Source organism: Bombina bombina, chromosome 4 (assembly GCF_027579735.1).
Source record: "Bombina bombina isolate aBomBom1 chromosome 4, aBomBom1.pri, whole genome shotgun sequence".
In the NCBI taxonomy this organism is placed as follows: domain Eukaryota; kingdom Metazoa; phylum Chordata; class Amphibia; order Anura; family Bombinatoridae; genus Bombina; species Bombina bombina.
The window spans coordinates 230,971,983-230,996,674 of record NC_069502.1 but is presented as its reverse complement, the minus strand read 5'-3'; the positions used below and the strand labels follow the sequence as shown (position 1 = coordinate 230,996,674).

At 41.7% G+C, this 24,692-nt stretch overlaps 1 protein-coding gene across 1 annotated transcript in view; it reads left to right on the top strand.

Annotated features, from left to right (window-relative positions):
- RASA2 (RAS p21 protein activator 2) overlaps positions 1–24,692 on the top strand; it is a gene marked incomplete in the record, with an annotated part of 722,923 nt that overhangs the window by 626,017 nt on the left and 72,214 nt on the right. Inside the window, 1 exon segment of the mRNA XM_053709823.1 lies at positions 21,627–21,730. Within this exon segment, the coding sequence (XP_053565798.1) occupies positions 21,627–21,730 (104 nt within the window).

Below are 24,692 nucleotides of genomic sequence, written 5' to 3'. Positions count from 1 at the left end.
ACAAACTTTGCCTCCTATGGAGGTGGTGAAGTAAGTTTGTGCTAGATTCTACGTTGATATGCGCTCCGCAGCAGGTTGGAGCCCGGTTTTCCTCTCAGCGTGCAGTGAATGTCAGAGGGATGTGAGGAGCGTATTGCCTATTTCAATGCAATGATCTCCTTCTACGGGGTCTATTTCATAGGTTCTCTGTTATCGGTCGTAGAGATTCATCTCTTACCTCCCTTTTCAGATCGACGATATACTCTTATATATATACCATTACCTCTGCTGATTTTCGTTTCAGTACTGGTTTGGCTTTCTACAACATGTAGATGAGTGTCCTGGGGTAAGTAAGTCTTATTTTCTGTGACACTCTAAGCTATGGTTGGGCACTTTTTTAATAAAGTTCTAAATATATGTATTCAAACATTTATTTGCCTTGACTCAGGATGTTCAACATTCCTTATTTTCAGACAGTCAGTTTCATATTTGGGATAATGCATTTGAATCAAATATTTTTCTTACCTTAAAGATTTGACTTTTTTCCCTGTGGGCTGTTAGGCTCGCGGGGGCTGAAAATGCTTCATTTTATTGCGTCATTTTTGGCGCTGACTTTTTTGGCGCAAAGAATCTTTTCTGTTTCCGGCGTCATACGTGTCGCCGGAAGTTGCGTCATTTTTGACGTTCTTTTGCGCCAAAAAATGTCGGCGTTCCGGACGTGGCGTCATTTTTGGCGCCAAAAGCATTTAGGCGCCAAATAATGTGGGCGTCTTTTTTGGCGCTAAAAAAATATGGGCGTCGCTTTTGTCTCCACATTATTTAAGTCTCATTATTTATTGCTTCTGGTTGCTAGAAGCTTGTTCACTGGCATTTTTTCCCATTCCTGAAACTGTCATTTAAGGAATTTGATCAATTTTGCTTTATATGTTGTTTTTTCTCTTACATATTGCAAGATGTCTCACGTTGCATCTGAGTCAGAAGATACTTCAGGAAAATCGCTGTCTGGTGCTGGAACTACCAAAGCTAAGTGTATCTGCTGTAAACTTTTAGTAGCTATTCCTCCAGCTGTTGTTTGTATTAATTGTCATGACAAACTTGTTAATGCAGATAATATTTCCTTTAGTAATGTACCATTACCTGTTGCAGTTCCATCAACATCTAATGTTCAGAATGTTCCTGATAACATAAGAGATTTTGTTTGTGAATCCATCAAGAAGGCTATGTCTGTTATTCCTCCTTCTAGTAAACATAAAAAATCTTTTAAAACTTCTCTTTATACAGATGAATTTTTAAATGAACATCATCATTCTGATTCTAATGACTCTTCTGGTTCAGAGGATTCTGTCTCAGAGAATGATGCTGATAAATCTTCATATTTATTTAAAATGGAATTTATTCATTCTTTACTTAAAGAAGTACTAATTGCTTTAGAAATTGAGGATTCTGGTCCTCTTGATACTAAATCTAAACGTTTAGATAAGGTCTTTAAATCTCCTGTGGTTATTCCAGAAGTTTTTCCTGTTCCTGGTGCTATTTCTGAAGTAATTTCCAGAGAATGGAATAATTTGGGTAATTCATTTACTCCTTCTAAACGTTTTAAGCAATTATATCCTGTGCCGTCTGACAGATTAGAATTTTGGGACAAAATCCCTAAAGTTGATGGGGCTATTTCTACCCTTGCTAAACGTACTACTATTCCTACGTCAGATGGTACTTCGTTTAAGGATCCTTTAGATAGGAAAATTGAATCCTTTCTAAGAAAAGCTTATCTGTGTTCAGGTAATCTTCTTAGACCTGCTATATCATTGGCTGATGTTGCTGCAGCTTCAACTTTTTGGTTGGAAACTTTAGCGCAACAAGTAACAACAGATCATGATTCTCATAATAATATTATTCTTCTTCAACATGCTAATAATTTTATCTGTGATGCCATTTTTGATATTATCAGAGTTGATGTCAGGTTTATGTCTCTAGCTATTTTAGCTAGAAGAGCTTTATGGCTTAAAACTTGGAATGCTGATATGTCTTCTAAATCAACTCTACTTTCCATTTCTTTCCAGGGTAACAAATTATTTGTTTCTCAGTTGGATTCTATTATCTCAACTGTTACTGGTGGGAAAGGAACTTTTTTACCACAGGATAAAAAATCTAAGGGTAAAAACAGGGCTAATAATCGTTTTCGTTCCTTTCGTTTCAACAAAGAACAAAAGCCTGATCCTTCATCCTCAGGAGCAGTTTCAGTTTGGAAACCATCTCCAGTCTGGAATAAATCCAAGCCTTCTAGAAAAGCAAAGCCAGCTTCCAAGTCCACATGAAGGTGCGGCCCTCATTCCTGCTCAGCTGGTAGGGGGCAGGTTACGTTTTTTCAAAGAAATTTGGATCAATTCTGTTCACAATCTTTGGATTCAGAACATTGTTTCAGAAGGGTACAGAATTGGTTTCAAGATAAGACCTCCTGCAAAGAGATTTTTTCTTTCCCGTGTCCCAGTAAATCCAGTGAAAGCTCAAGCATTTCTGAAATGTGTTTCAGATCTAGAGTTGGCTGGAGTAATTATGCCAGTTCCAGTTCTGGAACAGGGGATGGGGTTTTATTCAAATCTCTTCATTGTACCAAAGAAGGAGAATTCCTTCAGACCAGTTCTGGATCTAAAAATATTGAATCGTTATGTAAGGATACCAACGTTCAAAATGGTAACTGTAAGGACTATCTTGCCTTTTGTTCAGCAAGGGCATTATATGTCCACAATAGATTTACAGGATGCATATCTGCATATTCCGATTCATCCAGATCATTATCAGTTCCTGAGATTCTCTTTTCTGGACAAGCATTACCAGTTTGTGGCTCTGCCGTTTGGCCTAGCTACAGCTCCAAGAATTTTTACAAAGGTTCTCGGTGCCCTTCTGTCTGTAATCAGAGAACAGGGTATTGTGGTATTTCCTTATTTGGACGATATCTTGGTACTTGCTCAGTCTTTACATTTAGCAGAATCTCATACGAATCGACTTGTGTTGTTTCTTCAAGATCATGGTTGGAGGATCAATTCACTAAAAAGTTCATTGATTCCTCAGACAAGGGTAACCTTTCTGGGTTTCCAGATAGATTCAGTGTCCATGACTCTGTCTTGGACAGACAAGAGACGTCTAAAATTGATTTAAGCTTGTCGAAACCTTCAGTCACAATCATTCCCTTCGGTAGCCTTATGCATGGAAATTCTAGGTCTTATGACTGCTGCATCGGACGCAATCCCCTTTGCTCGTTTTCACATGCGACCTCTTCAGCTTTGTATGCTGAATCAATGGTGCAGGGATTACACAAAGATATCTCAATTAATATCTTTAAAACCGATTGTACGACACTCTCTAACGTGGTGGACAGATCACCATCGTTTAATTCAGGGGGCTTCTTTTGTTCTTCCGACCTGGACTGTAATTTTAACAGATGCAAGTCTCACAGGTTGGGGAGCTGTGTGACGGCACAAGGAGTTTGGGAATCTCAGGAGGTGAGATTACCGATCAATATTTTGGAACGTGCAATTTTCAGAGCTCTTCAGTCTTGGCCTCTTCTGAAGAGAGAATCGTTCATTTGTTTTCAGACAGACAATGTCACAACTGTGGCATACATCAATCATCAAGGAGGGACTCACAGTCCTCTGGCTATGAAAGAAGTATCTCGAATTCTGGTTTGGGCGGAATCCAGCTCCTGTCTAATCTCTGCGGTTCATATCCCAGGTATAGACAATTGGGAAGCGGATTATCTCAGTCGCCAAACGTTGCATCCGGGCGAATGGTCTCTTCACCCAGAGGTATTTCTTCAGATTGTTCAAATGTGGGAGCTTCCAGAAATAGATCTGATGGCGTCTCATCTAAACAAGAAACTTCCCAGGTATCTGTCCAGATCCCGGGATCCTCAGGCGGAAGCAGTGGATGCATTATCACTTCCTTGGAAGTATCATCCTGCCTATATCTTTCCGCCTCTAGTTCTTCTTCCAAGAGTAATCTCCAAGATTCTGAAGGAATGCTCGTTTGTTCTGCTGGTAGCTCCGGCATGGCCTCACAGGTTTTGGTATGCGGATCTTGTCCGGATGGCCTCTTGCCATCCGTGGACTCTTCCGCTAAGACCAGACCTTCTGTCGCAAGGTCCTTTTTTCCATCAGGATCTCAAATCCTTAAATTTAAAGGTATGGAGATTGAACGCTTGATTCTTGGTCAAAGAGGTTTCTCTGACTCTGTGATTAATACTATGTTACAGGCTAGTAAATCTGTATCCAGAGAGATATATTATAGAGTCTGGAAGACTTATATTTCTTGGTGTCTTTCTCATCATTTTTCTTGGCATTCTTTTAGAATTCCGAGAATTTTACAGTTTCTTCAGGATGGTTTAGATAAAGGTTTATCCGCAAGTTCTTTGAAAGGACAAATCTCTGCTCTTTCTGTTCTTTTTCACAGAAAGATTGCTAATCTTCCTGATATTCATTGTTTTGTACAAGCTTTGGTTCGTATAAAACCTGTCATTAAGTCAATTTCTCCTCCTTGGAGTTTGAATTTGGTTCTGGGGGCTCTTCAAGCTCCTCCGTTTGAACCTATGCATTCATTGGACATTAAATTACTTTCTTGGAAAGTTTTGTTCCTTTTGGCGATCTCTTCTGCCAGAAGAGTCTCTGAATTATCTGCTCTTTCTTGTGAGTCTCCTTTTCTGATTTTTCATCAGGATAAGGCGGTGTTGCGAACTTCTTTTGAATTTTTACCTAAGGTTGTGAATTCCAACAACATTAGTAGAGAAATTGTGGTTCCTTCATTATGTCCTAATCCTAAGAATTCTAAGGAGAAATAGTTGCATTCTTTGGATGTTGTTAGAGCTTTGAAATATTATGTTGAAGCTACTAAGTCTTTCCGAAAGACTTCTAGTCTATTTGTTATCTTTTCCGGTTCTAGAAAAGGCCAGAAAGCTTCTGCCATTTCTTTGGCATCTTGGTTGAAATCTTTAATTCATCATGCCTATGTCGAGTCGGGTTAAACTCTGCCTCAAAGGATTACAGCTCATTCTACTAGGTCAGTTTCTACTTCCTGGGCGTTTAGGAATGAAGCTTCGGTTGATCAGATTTGCAAAGCAGCAACTTGGTCCTCTTTGCATACTTTTACTAAATTCTACCATTTTTATGTATTTTCTTCTTCTGAAGCAGTTTTTGGTAGAAAAGTACTTCAGGCAGCGGTTTCAGTTTGAATCTTCTGTTTGTTTTTCATTAAACTTTATTTTGGGTGTGGATTATTTTCAGCAGGAATTGGCTGTCTTTATTTTATCCCTCCCTCTCTAGTGACTCTTGCGTGGAAAGATCCACATCTTGGGTAGTCATTATCCCATACGTCACTAGCTCATGGACTCTTGCTAATTACATGAAAGAAAACATAATTTATGTAAGAACTTACCTGATAAATTCATTTCTTTCATATTAGCAAGAGTCCATGAGGCCCGCCCTTTTTTGTGGTGGTTATGATTTTTTTTGTATAAAGCACAATTATTCCAATTCCTTATTTTATATGCTTTCGCACTTTTTTCTTATCACCCCACTTCTTGGCTATTCGTTAAACTGAATTGTGGGTGTGGTGAGGGGTGTATTTATAGGCATTTTAAGGTTTGGGAAACTTTGCCCCTCCTGGTAGGAATGTATATCCCATACGTCACTAGCTCATGGACTCTTGCTAATATGAAAGAAATGAATTTATCAGGTAAGTTCTTACATAAATTATGTTTTAACTTAGGGGGGTGTTAGTATTAGGGTTAGACTTAGCTTTAGGGGTTAATACATTTATTAGAATAGCGGCGAGATTCGGTCGGCAGATTAGGGGTTAATAATTGAAGGTAGGTGTCGGCGATGTTAGGGAGGGCAGATTAGGGGTTAATACTATTTATGATAGGGTTAGTGAGGCGGATTAGGTGTTAATAACTTTATTATAGTAGCGCTCAGGTCCGGTCGGCAGATTAGGGGTTAATAAGTGTAGGCAGGTGGAGGCGACGTTGTGGGGGGCAGATTAGGGGTTAATAAATATAATATAGGGGTCGGCGGTGTTAGGGGCAGCAGATTAGGGGTACATAGGGATAATGTAAGTAGCGGCGGTTTACGGAGCGGCAGATTAGGGGTTAATAATAATATGCAGGGGTCAGCGATAGCGGGGGCGGCAGATTAGGGGTTAATAAGTGTAAGGTTAGGGATGTTTAGACTCGGGGTACATGTTAGAGTGTTAGGTGCAGACGTAGGAAGGGTTACCGCATAGCAAACAATGGGGCTGCGTTAGGAGCTGAACGCGGCTTTTTTGCAGGTGTTTGGTTTTTTTTTCAGCTCAAACAGCCCCATTGTTTCCTATGGGAGAATCGTGCACGAGCACGTTTTTGAGGCTGGCCGCGTCCGTAAGCAACTCTGGTATCGAGAATTGAAGCTGCGTTAAAAATGCTCTACGCTCCTTTTTTGGAGCCTAACGCAGCCTTTATGTGGACTCTCAATACCAGAGTTATTTTTATGGTGCGGCCAGAAAAAAGCCGGCGTTAGTTTTTCGGGTCGTTACCGACAAAACTCCAAATCTAGGCCAAAGATTGTATCCCATGTCAAAATTATTTTGTAAAAAGTGACCCAAGAATGATATAATAATGATTTTGTGTTATCGTATGTATGTGTGTGTGTGTATATGTATGTATGTATGTATGTATATGTGTGTATATATATATATATATATATATATATATATTTGTTTGTATGCGTATAAATGCGGTGCATTTTTGCAAATACCACTCAGCACGATCCTAGATCCTGACATCCATCCCAAGAGAACCTCATGAAAGGGAGGAAAGAAAGATAGTGGAGATAGGGGAATTACGACAGAGCGCCATTTGTTGCAAGCAGTCCGTAACTACTCATATAACAGCCAATCATCACTCGACAAATTTCCTGCCGAGTGGGATCTGCGAAAATGCTGGTGCCGCTGCACCCAATGATAGTCCCACCCCTGAGTTTAACCCTCGCATTAATAAAAAAAAAAAAACCTGCATGTACCAGGTTACTATTTTTTGCTAAAAAAGAATTTCAGAGTTTCGGGCGCAAATAAATGCCGCAACTATAGAAATGGGTTGAAATTAGTTACTATATGTTTAAAATTGATCAAATATAATGATAGACATAAAATTTGTAAATATTATCCTTTATTTAAATACAAGTTTATCTGTAACAAGTTGCTCTATAAAAAGTACAAATGTTCTTCTAAAAACAGTTCGTTGGAATTTTGTAAGAATTCTTGTTAGAATTTAAAAAAATTTAAAAAATTTAAACAAATCTTTTTAAAAATTAATAAAGATACATAAAGATACATAAAGATCATCTATTGGTGTAGTGAGAATTTCAAGTGATTGTGTACGGAATATGAGAAGGGCTTCTAGTGTCTATGTATGTATCGGTCTTACTCTGAGAGGTGCATCAGTTCTTGGAAAAATATTTTCCTATAGATGTAGTTAATAATGATCTGTTTGTTTATAAACGCAAAAACACCTAGTTCATCAAAACCTAGTGTAATGTGGACAAACTTTCAGTTCACAGTAGTTACACGTCAATAGGAATAGTTGATTACTATTAGTTTACTAAATATGTACTAATTTGGCTCCTCTAGGTATATATACATGTAATTTGTGTATGTTTATAATTATATGTAAAGGATATGTGTGGAGAAATGGTTAGTAAAACATGTCTAAAGATCGGTCAATATAAAAACAGTTTCAGAACCAGGTTCTTTTTGTTGTGATAGTTAAATTCTTATGTGAACATAATATTTATGCTGACATGATATTTGTGCAGCAGAATGCAGTCGGCCAACTGGAATGAATAGTTCGTTCAAAATGAAAGGACCTTTTGTAGTCTTTTTACACAATCACTTGAAATTCTCACTACACCAATAGATGATCTTTATGTATCTTTATGTATCTTTATTAATTTTTAAAAAGATTTGTTTAAATTTTTTTAAATTCTAACAAGAATTCTTACAAAATTCCAACGAACTGTTTTTAGAAGAACATTTGTACTTTTTATAGAGCAACTTGTTACAGATAAACTTGTATTTAAATAAAGGATAATATTTACAAATTTTATGTCTATCATTATATTTGATCAATTTTAAACATATAGTAACTAATTTCAACCCATTTCTATAGTTGCAGCATTTATTTGCGCCCGAAACTCTGAAATTCTTTTTTGCACTTACTAATCCAATATCAATCAGGGGTTGATATCTCAAGAGTTAAGGGCTAGTCAACACCTAGGCAGCGCAGGAAAGTTTTTGAAATACCTGCACTTTTTTACTATTTTTTGCTGCATGTTTGCTCGTGTACTCTAACACCTTGTCCATTCTTACTCATGGAGTAAATATCAGGGTAGCATGTTCACCTTTGTTCCATTGCAGTGTCTCATGATAAAGATTTTGCTATGCCAAGAAGAAAGATTTAAATATTATTTTAAGAGGTAGTGAAAGATAATGAAGGGGCTTGTAAAATCTCTAGCTTTTTCAATTTTGTTGTGTAAAGTTAAAATAACAATATTGTGTTAAATTTAGAAAACTTATTGACAAGGAGATGTAAATTAATAAAAACATATAAACAATTATTTAAAGAGAATATTTCACTAAATTGATAAGTGTGCCTTTAATTGGGGTTTTCAGGTGCTTTTCACATGGTTGTTTCTTAACTATATATTGAAGATTTCCTTCCCAATGCAGGTAGAGTCCTCAACGTCATAACTGTTGGGAATATCTACACCTGACCACCTGGAGGAGGCAAAGACACCCCAGCCAAAGGCTATAAATACCCCTCCCACTTCCCCATCCCCCCCAGTCATTCTTTGCCTGCCATCACTAGAGGAGGGTGGCAGAGAAGGTCTACAGAAGATAGTCCTTAATGGGAGTGTTCCCTGCAAGAGAGGACTGGGTATTGGAGTAGCCATGTCAATCTCTCAGTGAGAGTAGTGGTGAAAGTTAGATCCTTTATGCATCAGGGAACGTTCTCTGTTAGCATAGGGATAGTAACCAACCGCCCTTAAAGGGACCCTTAACACCTGACTTCTAATAATCCCAAAAACCTACTTTTTCTTATTAAACAAAATAAAGTAATCACTGCTGCCTATTTTATCTGTTCCTCTTAGCCCAAACTTTTGAAGGAGATTGTTTTAAAATACAGTGTTGAGGCAGTGCTTGATTTCCTATGTAAGCTGCCATATTGTTGCGTGCGTTACAGGGCTCAGTAGTCACATGATACACACACCATATTATCTATGCATACACAGTACTTAGAGGAAGGAATCACATCTCTCTCTCCCTGCAGCGTGTGAGCTGCAGTGTCTGAAAAGTTATTTCTCAGTGAGGGTATAAATATATTTCATTTCCCTGTTAATGTATATAAAACATGTTATGCAGAAATTTAAATAAAATACTTATAACTACTGTGTTTTTTAACTCCCCCCACACACAGAGGTATTTTTCTCTCCTCAAACTCTGTCCGTAAAGTTTTATGCTCAGTAAGCACTTACCAGAGCCGGTTATTATTGTAAAACTACTTACTGACTGCTCTGGGAGGGAGGGGGATAGGGAGGAGGAAGCTCCCACGGACTGCATGCTGCATATCATTAGTTCAAAAGACTTCTTCTTTTCATGACCTCTCATCCTGAATGTAAATCACTAAGGTCTGACACCCAGCATAAGACTTTTAGCAAGGATCGTATGCATTATCTAGCAGTGTGATCACTAGATAGATAATGCATACGATCCTTGCTAAACGTCTTATGCTGGGTGTCAGTCCTTAGTGATTTACATTCAGGAGGAGAGGTCATGAAAAGAAGAAGTCTTTTGAACTAATGATATGCAGCATTCAGTTCCTCCTCCCTATCCCCCTCCGTCCCAGAGCAGTCAGTAAGTAGTTTTACAATAATAACACAGGAACCGGCTCTGGTAAGTGCTTACTGAGCATAAAACTTTACGGACAGAGTTTGAGGAGAGAAAAAACCTGTGTGTGTGGGGGGAGTTAAAAACATAAACACAGTAGTTATAAGTATTTTATTTAAATTTCTGCATAACATGTTTTATATACATTAACAGGGAAATTAAATATATTTATACCCTCACTGAGAAATAACTTTTCAGACACTGCAGCTCACACGCTGCAGGGAGAGAGAGATCTGATTCCTTCCTTTAAGTACTGTGTATGCATAGATAATATGGTGTGTGTATCATGTGACTACTGAGCCCTGTAACGCACGCTACAATATGGCAGCTTACATAGGAAATCAAGCACTGCCTCAACACTGTATTTTAAAACAATCTCCTTCAAAAGTTTGGGCTAAGAGGAACAGATAAAATGGTCAGCAGTGATTACTTTATTTTGTTTAATAAGAAAAAGTAGGTTTCAGCAATTTTTATCAGGCGTTTAATGTCCCTTTAAGAAATCTGTGTAGACGAGTTACACTGCTTCTCCTGTGTCTCACTAAGGTCACTGTCAGAGGGGATTCCTGTCACACCTTGTGCAGCTTTGTGCGTGTTCCACAGCAGATTCCTGGTGGTAAGTTCCCACGGGAATAGGGCCCTCAATTCCCCCTGTATTTGTCTGTAAAATTGTGTCTCTTATTGTCGTGTTTCTCTGTTGTACTTTTATCCTTGTACCCATGGGCAGCGCTGTGGAATCTGTTGGCGCTTTATAAATAAAGAATAATAATAAGTCCCTTTATTTTATTATGGTAATATGTGTTCTCATAGGGAGGTGTCCCCCCCCCCCCCCCCCCCCCCCCCCCCCCCCCCCGCCGAGGGATCTGAGGTAACCGCTCCAGTAGCGGGAGTTTTTTTATTTGGACACGTGGGGACTTAAAGGGACATTATACACTCATTTTTTTTGCATAAATGTTTTGTAGATGATCTATTTATATAGCTCATGAAGTTATTTATTTATTTTTTTTAATGTATAATTTTGCTTATTTTTAAATAACATTGCTCTGATTTTCAATCTCCTAACCAAGCCCTAAAGTTTTAAGAGAATACCTACTCCAGCTTGCTTCTGTTTGTGTAAAGGGTCTTTTCTTATGCAAAAGAAGGGGGAGGAGGGAGTGTCTTATTTCCCACTTGCAGTGGGTGTTCCAGTTACCTTTTCAACAGAGCTAAACTGAGAGCTTCTAAGTAAGGTTTTAAACATTTTTATACTGGATTTTTATATCAGTATCTGTGCATCTTATTCTTTATAGTAGTATCTATTACATGCAGTTATATGAAGATTGGTGTATACTGTCCCTTTAACTCCCTTGTGGAGTACTTGTAAGGGTCGAAGGCGGCTTTGGATTCCTCCTTTCACAGATAGCAGACTGGTGTTTTTGTTTTTTATTCTGCACAGTAGTTTTACTTGCGCACTTAGACCGGCAGTGGGAGCGGAGTTACATCGCGCCCCATGTGACCGACTTCTCTTCCTCTTGTTGGCAATTGCAAGGAGCTGTGGCCCATCTCGTATTAGTGATCGCATATGGCAGAGTCCTGTCAACTGAGTTATATAGCCTGTGTATCTATGCGGGGGTAAGCAACCCAGCCTACGGCAGGGTAGAGGTGCACTTTTATTTCAAAAAAGTTTCTATTACAGTCCTTTATATTTTGTGTGTCATAACGGTTTGGGAACCAAGAATTTATAGAGGACGCTAATGTTAATCCTTCTGAGGGTTCTTTAGTTGAAATTAATATCACCAATAACTGTCTTTATTGTGAGGAGGCCATGGTATGCCCTCCTGCCCAGTTCTGCTCCATCTGCCTGGGAGCTGTTTTAAAAGCCAGGAAGGAATCTAAGAATGTTAATTCTTCTGATAAGTTAACCCATTCTAAACCTACCTCTCAGGAACCTGTTCTCCAGGGGAGGCCTCTCCTCTCACCTCAACCTGGATTTATTCCTAGCTCACAAGCTTTCCCTTGCGGCCAGCCTTTACCTCCTTCGGGGGTAACTTTTTTCCAGCAGATTTTTTCTCTCAATTGCAAGTGGCCCTAAACACTTTACCTATTTCTGGCAAACGTAAGAGAAAGGCAAAGCATAGCTCTGTAGATTTAGGGGATTTTTTTTCCATTGAGTCCGAATTGTCTAACATGTCTCATAATTTTGAGGATGACCTAACTTCTGTAGCGTCAGAAGGTGAAGTATCAGATGAAGAGACTTCTGATGTTAAGACTCCTGCCCCTGAGGAGTCTAAATTCAGATTTAAGATTGAAAATCTCTGTTTTCTTTTGAAGGAGGTCTTGGCCACATTGGAAGTTCCAGAAGCTAAACTTATGGAGGAACCAAAGATCCCTAAACTTGATAGGGTCTATAAAGAAAGGAAAACTCCTGAGACCTTTCCCGTGCCAGTTCACATGGCAAACATTATTTCAAGTGAGTGGGAGAAGATTGGATCTCCTTTCTCTCCCTCGTCTACTTTTAAAAAATTCTTCCTAGTTTCTGATTCCTATATGGACCTGTGGAGTTCCGTCTCCAAGGTCGATGGAGCCATTGCCTTCCATAAGGCAGGGAGAGTCCACGACTTCAATCCTTTCTGTAGGTAAATACAACACCTGGCCACCAGGAGGAGGCAAAGACACCCCAGCCGCCAAAGGCTTAAATATCCCTCCCACTTCCTCTATCCCCCAGTCATTCTTTGCCTTTCGTCACCATAGGAGGTGGCAGACAAGTGTCAGAAGATTTGGATAGTCCTGTTATGGGAATGTTCCCTTCAAGAAAGGACTGGAGTTTTAAGTAATTATGTCAACCTCTCAGTAAGAGTATTGATGAAAGTTAGAGTCTGGAGATGCAGGGAAAGTTTATCTGAGAACCCATCCAGACTGTCGCTACCAGCTTCTGAGCAATCCGTGTTGATGAGTTTCACTTCTTGCTGTTACACACTTAAGTCCATGTCAGAAGCGCTGCTGCAAGACTGTCATACTTGAGAGGCTGTGCCTGTTCCACGAATGGATCTGTTTTTTATATATATACTGTACACTTTAAAATGCTATACAGGGTCACAGTGTGGCTCCTTTATACCTTGATATGATCAAGGGTTAATATCTCCTTCAGTTAGATTATTTGAAAAGCGTGGGGATTTATACCTGCTTAATGTGCGAGGTTTTTTTGGGGCTCAAAGACTGTTTTTTAGGTTGAAACAAACCGGTTTCACTTTCATTTTTGAAGTGTTGTGCAGCTCATAAGAGCTTAGCACCCTTTTTCATAGCAGGGGAAGTCCTGTCTTACACACCACGTGACCGGGTGCAGTCTCTTTAATTTCCTAAGACATCATTCCTGAGGAGAGCGTTTTCACTGTTAGCTGTCTAGGAGGTGGTAAGTGCCCCAGCCATTGGGAGTATTAAGGTGCCGTTTTTCAAACAAAAGCGTTACTTTTTGTTTGTCCTTCTGTGGGTTTGTACAAAGTTATGGAGGACTCTGATAATACATTAGAAGGTTCCGCTCCTTCTGTACTGATTAATAATTCCGGTTTATATTGTGAGGAGGCTGTGGTTTGTCCGCCTGCTCAATTTTGTTCCATTTGCCTAAACATTGTTCTAAAGTCTAAGAAGGGAGACAAGCCTGCTAATACTCATAGCGCTATTAGCCCCTCTGAGCCATTTACTTCTCAGGAATCTGGGTCCCGAGAAATTTACTACCCTTTCTACATTACCCACTCCACATGCAGATCCCCCATGGCTCATCTAATCCTCCATCTGGAGGGGGCCTTTTTCCAGCGGACTTTACCGCACACTTACAATCAGCGGTGTCTGCGGACCTGAGTGCCTTACCTCGCTCTAACAAACGCAAGAGAAAGGTTAAACATAGTTCTCCTGACCTAGAGTAATCTAAATATTTGTTGTATTTAGCTACTATTTCCAAGCTATCTGAGGATGAGTTAACCTCTGTAGCTTCAGAGGGTGAACTTTCTGAGTCGGATTCTTCAGTTTCTAAACCTCCTTCAGCGGAGGAACCCTCCTTTTAGATTTAAAATTGAGCATCTGTGTTTTTTTATTAAAGGAGGTTCTGTCTACGCTAGAGGTTCCAGAGGCTAGACTCCCTGAGGAACCTAAGATCCCTAAATTAGACAGGGTTTATAAAGATAGGAAGGTCCCTCTGACTTTTCCTGTGCCTGTTAAGATGGAGCAGCTACCTACTGGTGCGACACTGTCTGAGCTCATTGAGATGGAGACTCCACTTGAGGATATTCAGGAGAGAATTAAAGCACTGAAAATTGCTATCTGTTTCATCTGTGACGCGAATATGCAGATTATTTGCATAAATGCAAAGGCTTCTGGATTTGCGGTTCTAGCCCGCCGGGCTGTTTGGTTGAAGTCTTGGTCTGTGGATACGACTTCTAAATCCAGACTCCTTTCTCTTCCCTTCAAGGGGAAGATTTTATTCTGTCCAGGGCTGAACTACATTATCTCTACTGTTACCGGAGGGAAAGGTGCCTTCCTACCACAGGATAAGAAGTATAGACCTAAGGGACGGCAACTGTCTAATTTTCGTTCCTTTCTTGCTGACAAGTCACAATGACAGCAATCCTCATCCAAGTCTGAGCAGCCCAAGAGTACTTGGAAGCCAGCTCACTCCTGGAATAAGTCCAAACAGACTAAGAAGCCTGCCGAGAACCAATCGGTATGAAGGGGCAGCCCTCAATCCGGGATCGGATTGAGTAGGGGCAGACTGTCTCTCAGATGCTTGGTTCCAGGATGTACGGAACCCTTGGGTCCTGCATGTTGTATCTCAAGGATAGGATTAAAGTCTCATCCGCCCAGGGCCAGATTCCTACTCTCCAGTCTGTCTACAAGACCAGAAAAGAGGGCTGCCTTTTAGGTTGCGTATGGGATCCCTCCTCTCTAGGAGTAACTACTCCAAGGATATTTACGAAGGTTCTGGGGACTCTTCTAGTCGTTGCCAGAACACAAGGTATTTCAGTAGCGCCTTACCTGAACAATATCTTGGTACAGACACCATCTTTTTGTCTTGCAGAAGAACATTCAGAGTTTCTTCTCAATCTTCTTCGATTACATGGATGAAAGATACACTTGGAAGAGTGTTCTCTTACTCCAAGTACAAGGGTACAATAATAGACTCCATATCCATCAGAATATTCCTCACAGATCAAACTTTTGCATGTCTTGCCCTCCAGACCTCCTTGAGACGCTCAGTGGATGGAGGTGATCGGCTCATGGTGTCTTGTATGGACATCATTCCTTTTGCCAGATTCCATTTCAGACCCTTACAACTATGCATGCTGAGACAATGGAACGGCGACCATTCAGATCTGTCTCAACATATCGTGCTGGACAACCTGTCGAGAGACTCACTCTCTTGGTGGCTCTGTCCAGATCATCTGTCCCAAGGCACGTGCTTCTTGAGATGGTCCTGGGAGATTGTGACTACGGACGCAAGCCTTTCTGTCTGGGGAGCCATTTGGGGTGCCAAGACGGCACAAGGTCTGTGGACCTTTGGAACCACGGGCAATCTTCAATGCCTTGAATGATTAGCCCCTTCTGGGTTCATCCCAGTTTATCAGATTCCAATCAGACAATATAACCTCGGTTGCCTACATCAACCATCAGGGGGGAACGAGATGTTCCTTGGCGATGAGAGAAGTATCTCAGATACTAGACTGTGTGGAGACTCATGGATGTTTGTTGTCAGTGATCCACATTCCGGGTGTGGACAACTGGGAAGGGGACTTTCTCAGCAGGCAATCCTTTCATCCAGGGGAATGGTCTCTCCACCGAGGTGTTTGCAGAGATATGCAGCGAGTGGGGGACGCCGGAGATAGATCTCATGGCATCCCGCCTCAATACCAAACTACCCAGGTACGGGTCGAGATCGAGGGAATTGATAGATGCCCTATCAGTACCATGGACGTTCAGACTCGTATCTTTTTCCTCCATTACCGCTTCTCCCTCGTGTGGTGGCTCGCATCAAGCAGGAGCGAGCATCAGTGATTCTGATTGCTCCCTCGTGGCCACGAAGGACGTGGTTTGTGGATCTGGTGGGGATTTCCTCATCTCCTCAGTGGAGGTTACCTTGTCGCAGAGATCTGCTGATACAGGGTCCCTTCGTTCATCAAAATCTAGATTCTCTGAGGCTGACTTTGTGGAGATTGAACGCTTAGTCTTAGCCAAGAGAGGGTTTTCTGAGAGTGTTAGCGACACTCTGGTTCAAGCTCATAAACCAGTTACTCATCGTATCTACCATAAAGTGTGGAGGACTTACTTGTACTGGTGTGCAGAGCGTGGCTTTTCCTGGCATAAGGTTAAGGTTGCCAGAATTTTATCTTTTCTCCACGATGGACTGGAGAAGGGTTTATCTGCCAGTTCCCTGAAGGGACAAATATCGGCCCTGTCAGTGTTACAGCACAAAAGATTGGCTGAGCTTCCGGATGTGCAGTCCTTTAAGGCTCGGACTAGGATCAGACCTGTGTTTAGATTTGGAGCTCTGCCTTGGAGCCTTATAAGGTTAAGGTTGCCAGAATTTTATCTTTTCTCCACGATGGACTGAAGAAGGGTTTATCTGCTAGTTCCCTGAAGGGACAGATATCTGCCGTGTCAGTGTTACTGCACAAAAGATTGGCTGAGCTTCCGGATGTGCAGTCCTTTAAGGCTCGGACTAGGATCAGACTTGTGTGATTTGGGGCTCTGCCTTGGAGCCTCAGTCTAGTTCTTAGTGTTTTGCAGCAGGCTCCGTTTGAGCCTATGCATACTGTTGACAAATTGTTATCTTGAAAGGTTCTTTTTTTGTTGGTTATTGCTTCTGCGCGCAGAGTTTCTGAGATTTCTGCTTTGCAATGTGACCCCCTTTATCTGTTTTTTCATGCTGATAAGGCGGTTTTATGCACTAAATTAGGGTTCCTCCCTAAGGTGGTGTCGGATCGTAACCTTAATCAAGAGATTGTTCCTTCCTTGTGTCCTAATCCTCCTTCAGCGAAGGAACGTTTGCTTCACAATCTATATGTGGTTCGTGCTTTGAAGTTCTATCTTCAGGCTACTAAGGATTTCAGACAATCTTCCTCTTTGTTTGTCATCTATACGGGGAAGTGTAAGGGGCAGAAGGCTACTACGACTTCTCTATCTTTCTGGTTGAGGAGTGTCATCCGCTTAGCTTATGAGAATGCGGGACGACAGCCTCCTGAGAGAATTACGGCTCATTGAGCTAGAGCAGTGGCTTCCTCCTGGGCTTTTAAGAAGGAAGCCTCAATTGATTAGATTTGCAAGACGGCTACCTGGTACTCCTTACACAATTTTTCTACATTTTATAAGTATGATGTGTTTGCTTCGGCTGAAGCAGCTTTTGGGAGAAAAGTTTTGCAGGCTGTGGTGCCCTCAGAATAGGGTCCGCCTCTTTTTTCTGTTCCCTCCCGTTATTCATTCAGTGTCCTCTGGAGCTTGGGTATAGTTTTCCCAACAGTAAGGAATAAAGTCGTGGACTCTCCCTGCCTTATGGAAGGAAAACATAATTTATGCTTACCAGATAAATTCCTTTCCTTCCTGGCAGGGAGAGTCCACGGGATCCAATGGATAAGAAGTTGGAAAGCTATTTAAGGAAAATGTTTCAACATATGGGTTTCCTTTTTCAACCGGCAGCTGTGGTGGCTGCTGTTGCGGGCGCAGCCTCTTACTGGTGCAACTCCTTGTCAGTGCTCATTGAAGTCCTCTTTGGAGGACATTCAAGACAGAATCAAGGCTCTTAGAATTGCCAATTCCTTTATCTGTGATGCTAATATGCAGATTGTTTGCCTGAATGCAGTCTTCAGGTTTTGTGGTGCTTTCAGAGCTCTGTGGCTAAAGTCATGGTCTGCTGATATTGTTTCCAAATCCACGCTTCTTTCTTTACCCTTCAAGGGGAAAGTGCTTTTTGGACCTGGATTGGATTATATTATCTCTATTACTGGAGGAAATTGCTCTTTTCTCCCAAAGATAAGAAGACGAGACCTAAGGGTCGCTCGTCAGCTAATTTTCGTTCCTTTCGATCTGATAAGTGTCAGAGGACCCAGTCTGCCTCCAAGCCCAAGCAATTTAAGGGTACCTGGAAGCCCCCTCAGTCTTGGAACAAATCCAAATAGACCAAGAAGTCCGCCAATAACAAGTCATCATGAAAGGGACGCCCCCGATCCGTTATCGGATCTTGTAGGGGGCAGATTAGCTTTTTTCGCAGAGGTCTGGAAACAGGATGTTCAGGATCCTTGGTTGTTAGACTTAGTGTCCCAAGGATACATGATAGGATTCAAATCGCGTCCTCCCAGAGGAAGATTTATTCTGTCCAAGCTGTCTTCAAGACCAGAGAAGAGAGACGCCTTTTTGGATTGCGTCCGGAACCTGTCCTCCCTAGGGGTAATAGTACTGGTTCCTGCCTCTCAAAGGGGACTAGGGTTTTACTCAAACCTCTTTGTAGTTCCCAAGACTTCCAACAAATTCCTCAGAGTACCATCCTTCAAGATGGAAAGATTAGGTCTATCCTTCCCTTAATCCAGGAGGGACAGTACATGACTACAATATACTTGAATGATGCTTATCTCCATGTTCCCATCCAAAGAGATCATTTCCAGTTCCTGAGGTTTGCCTTTCTGGACCAGCATTTCCAGTCCATAGCACTTCTATTTGGCTTAGCTACTGCTCCCAGAATATTTACAAGGGTTCTGGGTGCTCTTCTAGCTGTGGCCAGATCTCAAGGTATTGCAGTAGCTCCCTACCTGGACGATATCTTGGTTTAGGCTCCCTCTTTTCCCTTGGCAGGAGTTCATTCATGGTTGGAAAATCTAGAAAAGAGTTCTGATTCCCTCTACCAGGGTAATTTTTCTGGGTATCATCATAGACTCGGTTCTCAGTTCTGCCCAGCATTTAAATAGGAAAATATTACCTCTGTGGCGTATATCAACTATCAGGGATGCACAAGAAGTTCATTAGCTATGAACGAAGTGTCCCAAATACGTCAATGGGCGGAGACCCACAATTGTTGTCTCAACGATTCACATTCCGGGGATGAAGAACTGGGAAGCTGACTTTCTCAGCAGAGAGTCTTTTCACCCAGGGGAATGGTCTCTCCACCCCAAGGTGTTTTCCGAGATCATCCTCAGATGGGGGTGCCTGGAGATATATCTCATTGCCTCTCGTCTCAAAACTGCTGAGGTAAGGGTTGAGATCGAGAGATCCTCGAGAAGAGTTGGTAGACGTGTTAGCGGTTCCCTGGAGGTTCAGACTCCTATCTTTTTCCTCCTTTCTCTCTAATACGAGCTACTACACAAGTCAGTAAACAGGAGCAGGCCAGAGTGATCCTAATAGCTCCTTCTTGGCCTCGAAGGACCTGGTTTGCAGATCTAGTAAGGATGTCCTCCTCCCCTCCATGGAGGTTGCTTTACCGTAAGGATCTTCTAATGCAGGGTACTTTTCTTCATCAGAACCTAGACTGTGTGGCTCTTGAATTTTTATTCTAGTTTTATCCAAAAGAGGTTTTTCTGATAAGGTCATAGATACCTTAATCCAGGCTAGGAAGCCTGTCACGAGGCATATTTACCATAAGATTTGGCGGACCTATCTTCATTGGTGTGAGGAACATGGTGTTCCATGGCACAAGGTGAAGGTTTCCATTATTTCATCCTTTCTTGAAGAGGGATTGGAAAACGGATTATCCGCAATTTCTCTGAAGGGTCAGATATCGGCTCCGTTTGCTCAATAGGAGATTGGCTAATCTCCCGGATGTTCAGTCCTTTAAGGCCCTTGTCCAAATCAGACCAGTGTTCAGAAATGTTGCTCCCCCTTGGAATTGAAACCTGTTCTTAGAGATTTACAACAGGCTTTGTTTGAGTCCATGCATTCTGTTGACCTCAAGCTTTTGTCTTGGAAGGTTCTATTTTGTTAGCTATTGCTTCAGCACGCAGAGTTTGAGATTTCTGCTTTACAATGTAATCCTCCTTATCTTGTGTTTCATGCTGATAAGGCGGTGTTACGTACAAAGTTAGGTTTTCTACCCAAGGTAGTCTCAGATCATAACATTAATCAGGAAATTGTTGTTCCGTCCTTTTGTCCTAAACCTTCCTCCCCAAAGGAACGTTTACTTCATAATCTGGATGTGATTCGTGCTTTAAAATTTTACCTTCAAGCTACTAAGGATTTCAGGCAGTCCTCTTCCTTGTTTATCCTTTTTTCTCTGGCAAATGCAAGGGCCAGAAGGCCTCTGCTACTTCATTGTCTCTTTGGTTGAGGAGTGTTATCCGCTTCGCTTATGAGACAGCAGGACAGCAGACTCCTGAGAGGATTACGGCTCACTCTACTAGGATGGTTGCTTCCTCATGGGCTTTTAAGCACAATGCCTCTATGGATCAGATTTATAAGGTGGCTACATGGTCCTCCTTACATACTTTTTCAAAGTTTTACAGATTTTATGTTTTCGCTTCTGCTGAAGCAGCTTTCGGGAGAAAGGTGTTGCAGGCTATGGTGCCCTCAGTTTAGGGTCACCCTCCTTTTTATTTTGTCCCTCCCGTTTATTCATTTGTGTCCTCTGGAGCTTGGGTATTGGTTCCCAACAGTTATGAAGTCGTGGACTCTCCCTGCCTTGGGAAGGAAAACTAAATTTATGCTTACAAGATAAATTCCTTTCCTTCCTGGCAGGGAGAGTCCACGACCCCGTCCGTTTTTTTTTGGGGGGGGGGGTTTTGTTTCTTTGGCGGCTTCCTTTTTTAATTTATTCTTCTGGCACCTCTACACCCTAATGCTTCTCCTGCTTTTCCTCATTCCCTCAGCCAAATGACTGGGGGGATGGGGACGTGGGAGAGGGGTATTTATAGCCTTTGGCTGGGGTGTCTTTGCTTCCTCCTGGTGGTCAGGTGTAGATATTCCCCACAGTTATGAAGTCGTGCACTCTCCCTGCCAGGAAGGAAAGGAATTTATCTGGTAAGCATAAATTTAGTTTTTAGTACCATCTCTTGATTGCTTGATCATGACATAAAAAAAAAGCACTAAGCAGTGGGTTATACTTAAAGGGACACTGAACCCAAATTTTTTCTTTCGTGATTCAGATACAGCATGCAATTTTAAGTAACTTTCTAATTTACTCGTATTATCAATTTTTCTTCGTTCTCTTGCTTTCTTTATTTGAAAAAGAAGTCATCTAAGCTATTTTTTTTAATTTAGAACCATGGAAAGCACTTGTTTATTGGTGGGTGAATTTATCCACCAATCAGCAAGAACAACCCAGTTTGTTTACCAAAAATGGGCCGGCATCTAAACTTTCATTCTTGCATTTCAAATAAAGATACCAAGAGAATGAAGAAAATTTGATAATAGGAGTAAATTAGTAAGTTGCTTACAATTGCATGCTCTATCTGAATCACGAAAGAAAAATTATGGGTTCAGTGTCCCTTTAATAAAAATCATTGCAAATTAAAGTATTTATAATTTTAAAAGGTCTTTACTTTTTATTTCTTTATTTTATCCTTATTTGTGCAGGGTCCATTAAATCTTCTAGAGCAACTTCAGCTGGCTTTTTCTAGCATTCTCTGAACAGTAACAGGAAGTCAGTTTCTTGCCCATGTTCAGCAGAGGGCAGCATGGAACTTCAGAACTTCCTTGTAATGCTAGTGAGATGATTTGAGCAATTTGTCCTTTCTTTGTAGAGATGTTCCAGCTGATGTGACTTTGGATGTAGATGTAGATCGTGAATGTGAGAGAATCTATTCCCTCTTCAGCATAAGCATGCCAAAGTTACAGAAGATGGAAGGTAAACTTGTCTGCAAGCTTCTTTACATTCTTACAATATTGGTGTCTCTTTGGCTTTTTACCCCATATATAAAATAGGTTGTTTGGAAATCTCAAATCATTATTTCTCTTGTAAGGTGTATCCAGTCCACGGATTCATCCATTACTTGTGGGATATTCTCCTTCCCAACAGGAAGCTGCAAGTGGATCACCCACAGTAGAGCTGTCTATATAGCTCCTCCCCTAACTGCCACCCCCAGTCATTCTCTTGCAGCTCTCGACAAGGGAAGTATCAAGAGAGATGTGGTGAGTAGCCCCTTACCTAGACGACATTCTGATACAGGCGTCGACTTTTCAAATCGCCAGGTCCCATACGGGCATTGTTCTGGCATTCCTGAGGTCTCATGGGTGGAAGGTGAACGAAGAAAAGAGTTCTCTATCCCCTCTCACAAGAGTTTCCTTCCTAGGAACTCTGATAGATTCTGTAGAAATGAAGATTTACCTGACAGAGGCCAGGTTGTCAAAACTTCTAAATTCCTGCCGTGTTCTTTATTCCACTTCTCGCCCTTCAGTGGCTCAGTGTATGGAAGTAATCGGTTTAATGGTAGCGGCAATGGACATAGTGCCGTTTGCCCGCCTACATCTCAGACCGCTGCAACTTTGCATGCTCAGTCAGTGGAATGGGGATTACACAGATTTGTCTCCTCTACTAAATCTGGATCAAGAAACCAGGGATTCTCTTCTCTGGTGGCTATCTCAGGTCCATCTGTCCAAGGGTATGAGCTTCCGCAGGCCAGATTGGACTATAGTAACGACAGATGCCAGCCTTTTGGGCTGGGGTGCAGTCTATAACTCCCTGAAGGCTCAGGGCTTGTGGACTCAGGAGGAGGCACTCCTTCCGATAAACATTCTGGAACTAAGAGCGATTTTCAATGCTCTTCAGGCTTGGCCTCAGCTAGCTGCGGTCAGGTTCATCAGATTTCAGTCGGACAATATCACGACTGTAGCCTACATCAACCATCAGGGGGGAACATGGAGTTCCCTAGCAATGTTGGAGGTTTCAAAGATAATTCTATGGGCAGAGGTTCACTCTTGCCATCTATCAGCTATCCATATCCCAGGAGTAGAGAACTGGGAGGCGGATTTTCTAAGTCGGCAGACTTTTCATCCGGGGGAGTGGGAACTCCATCCTGAGGTATTTGCACAGTTGATTCAACGTTGGGGCAAACCAGAACTGGATCTCATGGCGTCTCGTCAGAACGCCAAGCTTCCTTGTTACGGGTCCAGGTCCAGGGATCCCAAGGCAGCGCTGATAGATGCTCTAGCAGCGCCTTGGTCCTTCAACCTGGCTTATGTGTTTCCACCGTTTCCTCTGCTCCCTCGTCTGATTGCCAAAATCAAGCAGGAGAGAGCTTCTGTGATTTTGATAGCACCTGCGTGGCCACGCAGGACTTGGTATGCAGATCTGGTGGACATGTCATCCTTTCCACCATGGACTCTGCTGCTGAGGCAGGACCTTCTACTTCAGGGTCCTTTCAACCATCCAAATCTAATTTCTCTGCGTCTGACTGCTTGGAGATTGAACGCTTGATTTTATCAAAGCATGGTTTCTCTGAGGCGGTCATTGATACCTTAATTCAGGCTCGAAAGCCCGTCACCAGGAAAATCTATCATAAGATATGGTGTAAATATCTTCATTGGTGTGAATCCAAGGGTTACTCATGGAGTAAGGTTAGGATTCCTAGAATATTATCTTTTCTCCAAGAAGGATTGGAGAAGGGATTGTCGGCTAGTTCCTTTAAAGGGACAGATTTCTGCTCTGTCTATTCTTTTGCACAAGCGTCTGGCTGATACTCCAGACGTTCAGGCATTTTGTAAGGCTTTAGTTAGAATCAAGCCTGTGTTTAAACCTGTTGCTCCGCCATGGAGTTTAAATTTAGTTCTTAAAGTTCTGCAAGCGGTTCCGTTTGAACCTTTGCATTCCATAGATATTAAACTTTTATCTTGGAAAGTTCTGTTTTTAGTAGCTATCTCCTCGGCTTGAAGAGTTTCGGAGTTATCTGCTTTACAATGTGATTCCCCTTATCTCATTTTCCATGCAGATAAGGTAGTGTTACGTACCAAACCTGGTTTTCTTCCTAAGGTGGTATCTAATAAGAATATCAATCAGGAGATTGTTGTTCCTTCACTATGTCCTAATCCTTCTTCAAAGAAGGATCGTCTATTACACAATCTTGATGTGGTTCGTGCTTTAAAATTTTATTTACCAGCTACGGAGGATTTTCGTCAAACATCTGCTTTGTTTGTGGCCTACTCTGGACAGAGGAGAGGCCAAAAGGCTTCGGCAACTTCTCTTTCTTTTTGGCTAAAAAGCTTAATACGCTTAGCTTATGAGACTGCTGGCCAGCAGCCTCCTGAAAGAATTACAGCTCATTCCACTAGAGCAGTAGCTTCCACATGGGCTTTTAAGAATGAGATTTGTAAGGCGGCGACTTGGTCTTCGCTTCATACTTTTTCTACATTCTACAAATTTGATACTTTTGCTTCTTCTGAGGCTATTTTTGGGAGAAAGTTTTTACAGGCAGTGGTGCCTTCCGTTTAAGCGTCTGCCTTGTCCCTCCCTTCATCCGTGTCCTGTAGCTTTGGTATTGGTATCCCACAAGTAATGGATGAATCCGTGGACTTGGATACACCTTACAAGAGAAAACAAAATTTATGCTTACCTGATAAATTTGTTTCTCTTGTGGTGTATCCAGTCCATGGCCCGCCCTGTCATTTTAAGGCAGGTGTTTTTTATTTTTTAAACTACAGTCACGACTGCACCCTATAGTTTCTCATTTCTCTTGCTTGTCTTCGGTCGAATGACTGGGGTTGGCAGTTAGGGGAGGAGCTATATAGACAGCTCTGCTGTGGGTGATCCTCTTGCAGCTTCCTGTTGGGAAGGAGAATATCCCACAAGTAATGGATGAATCCGTGGACTGGAT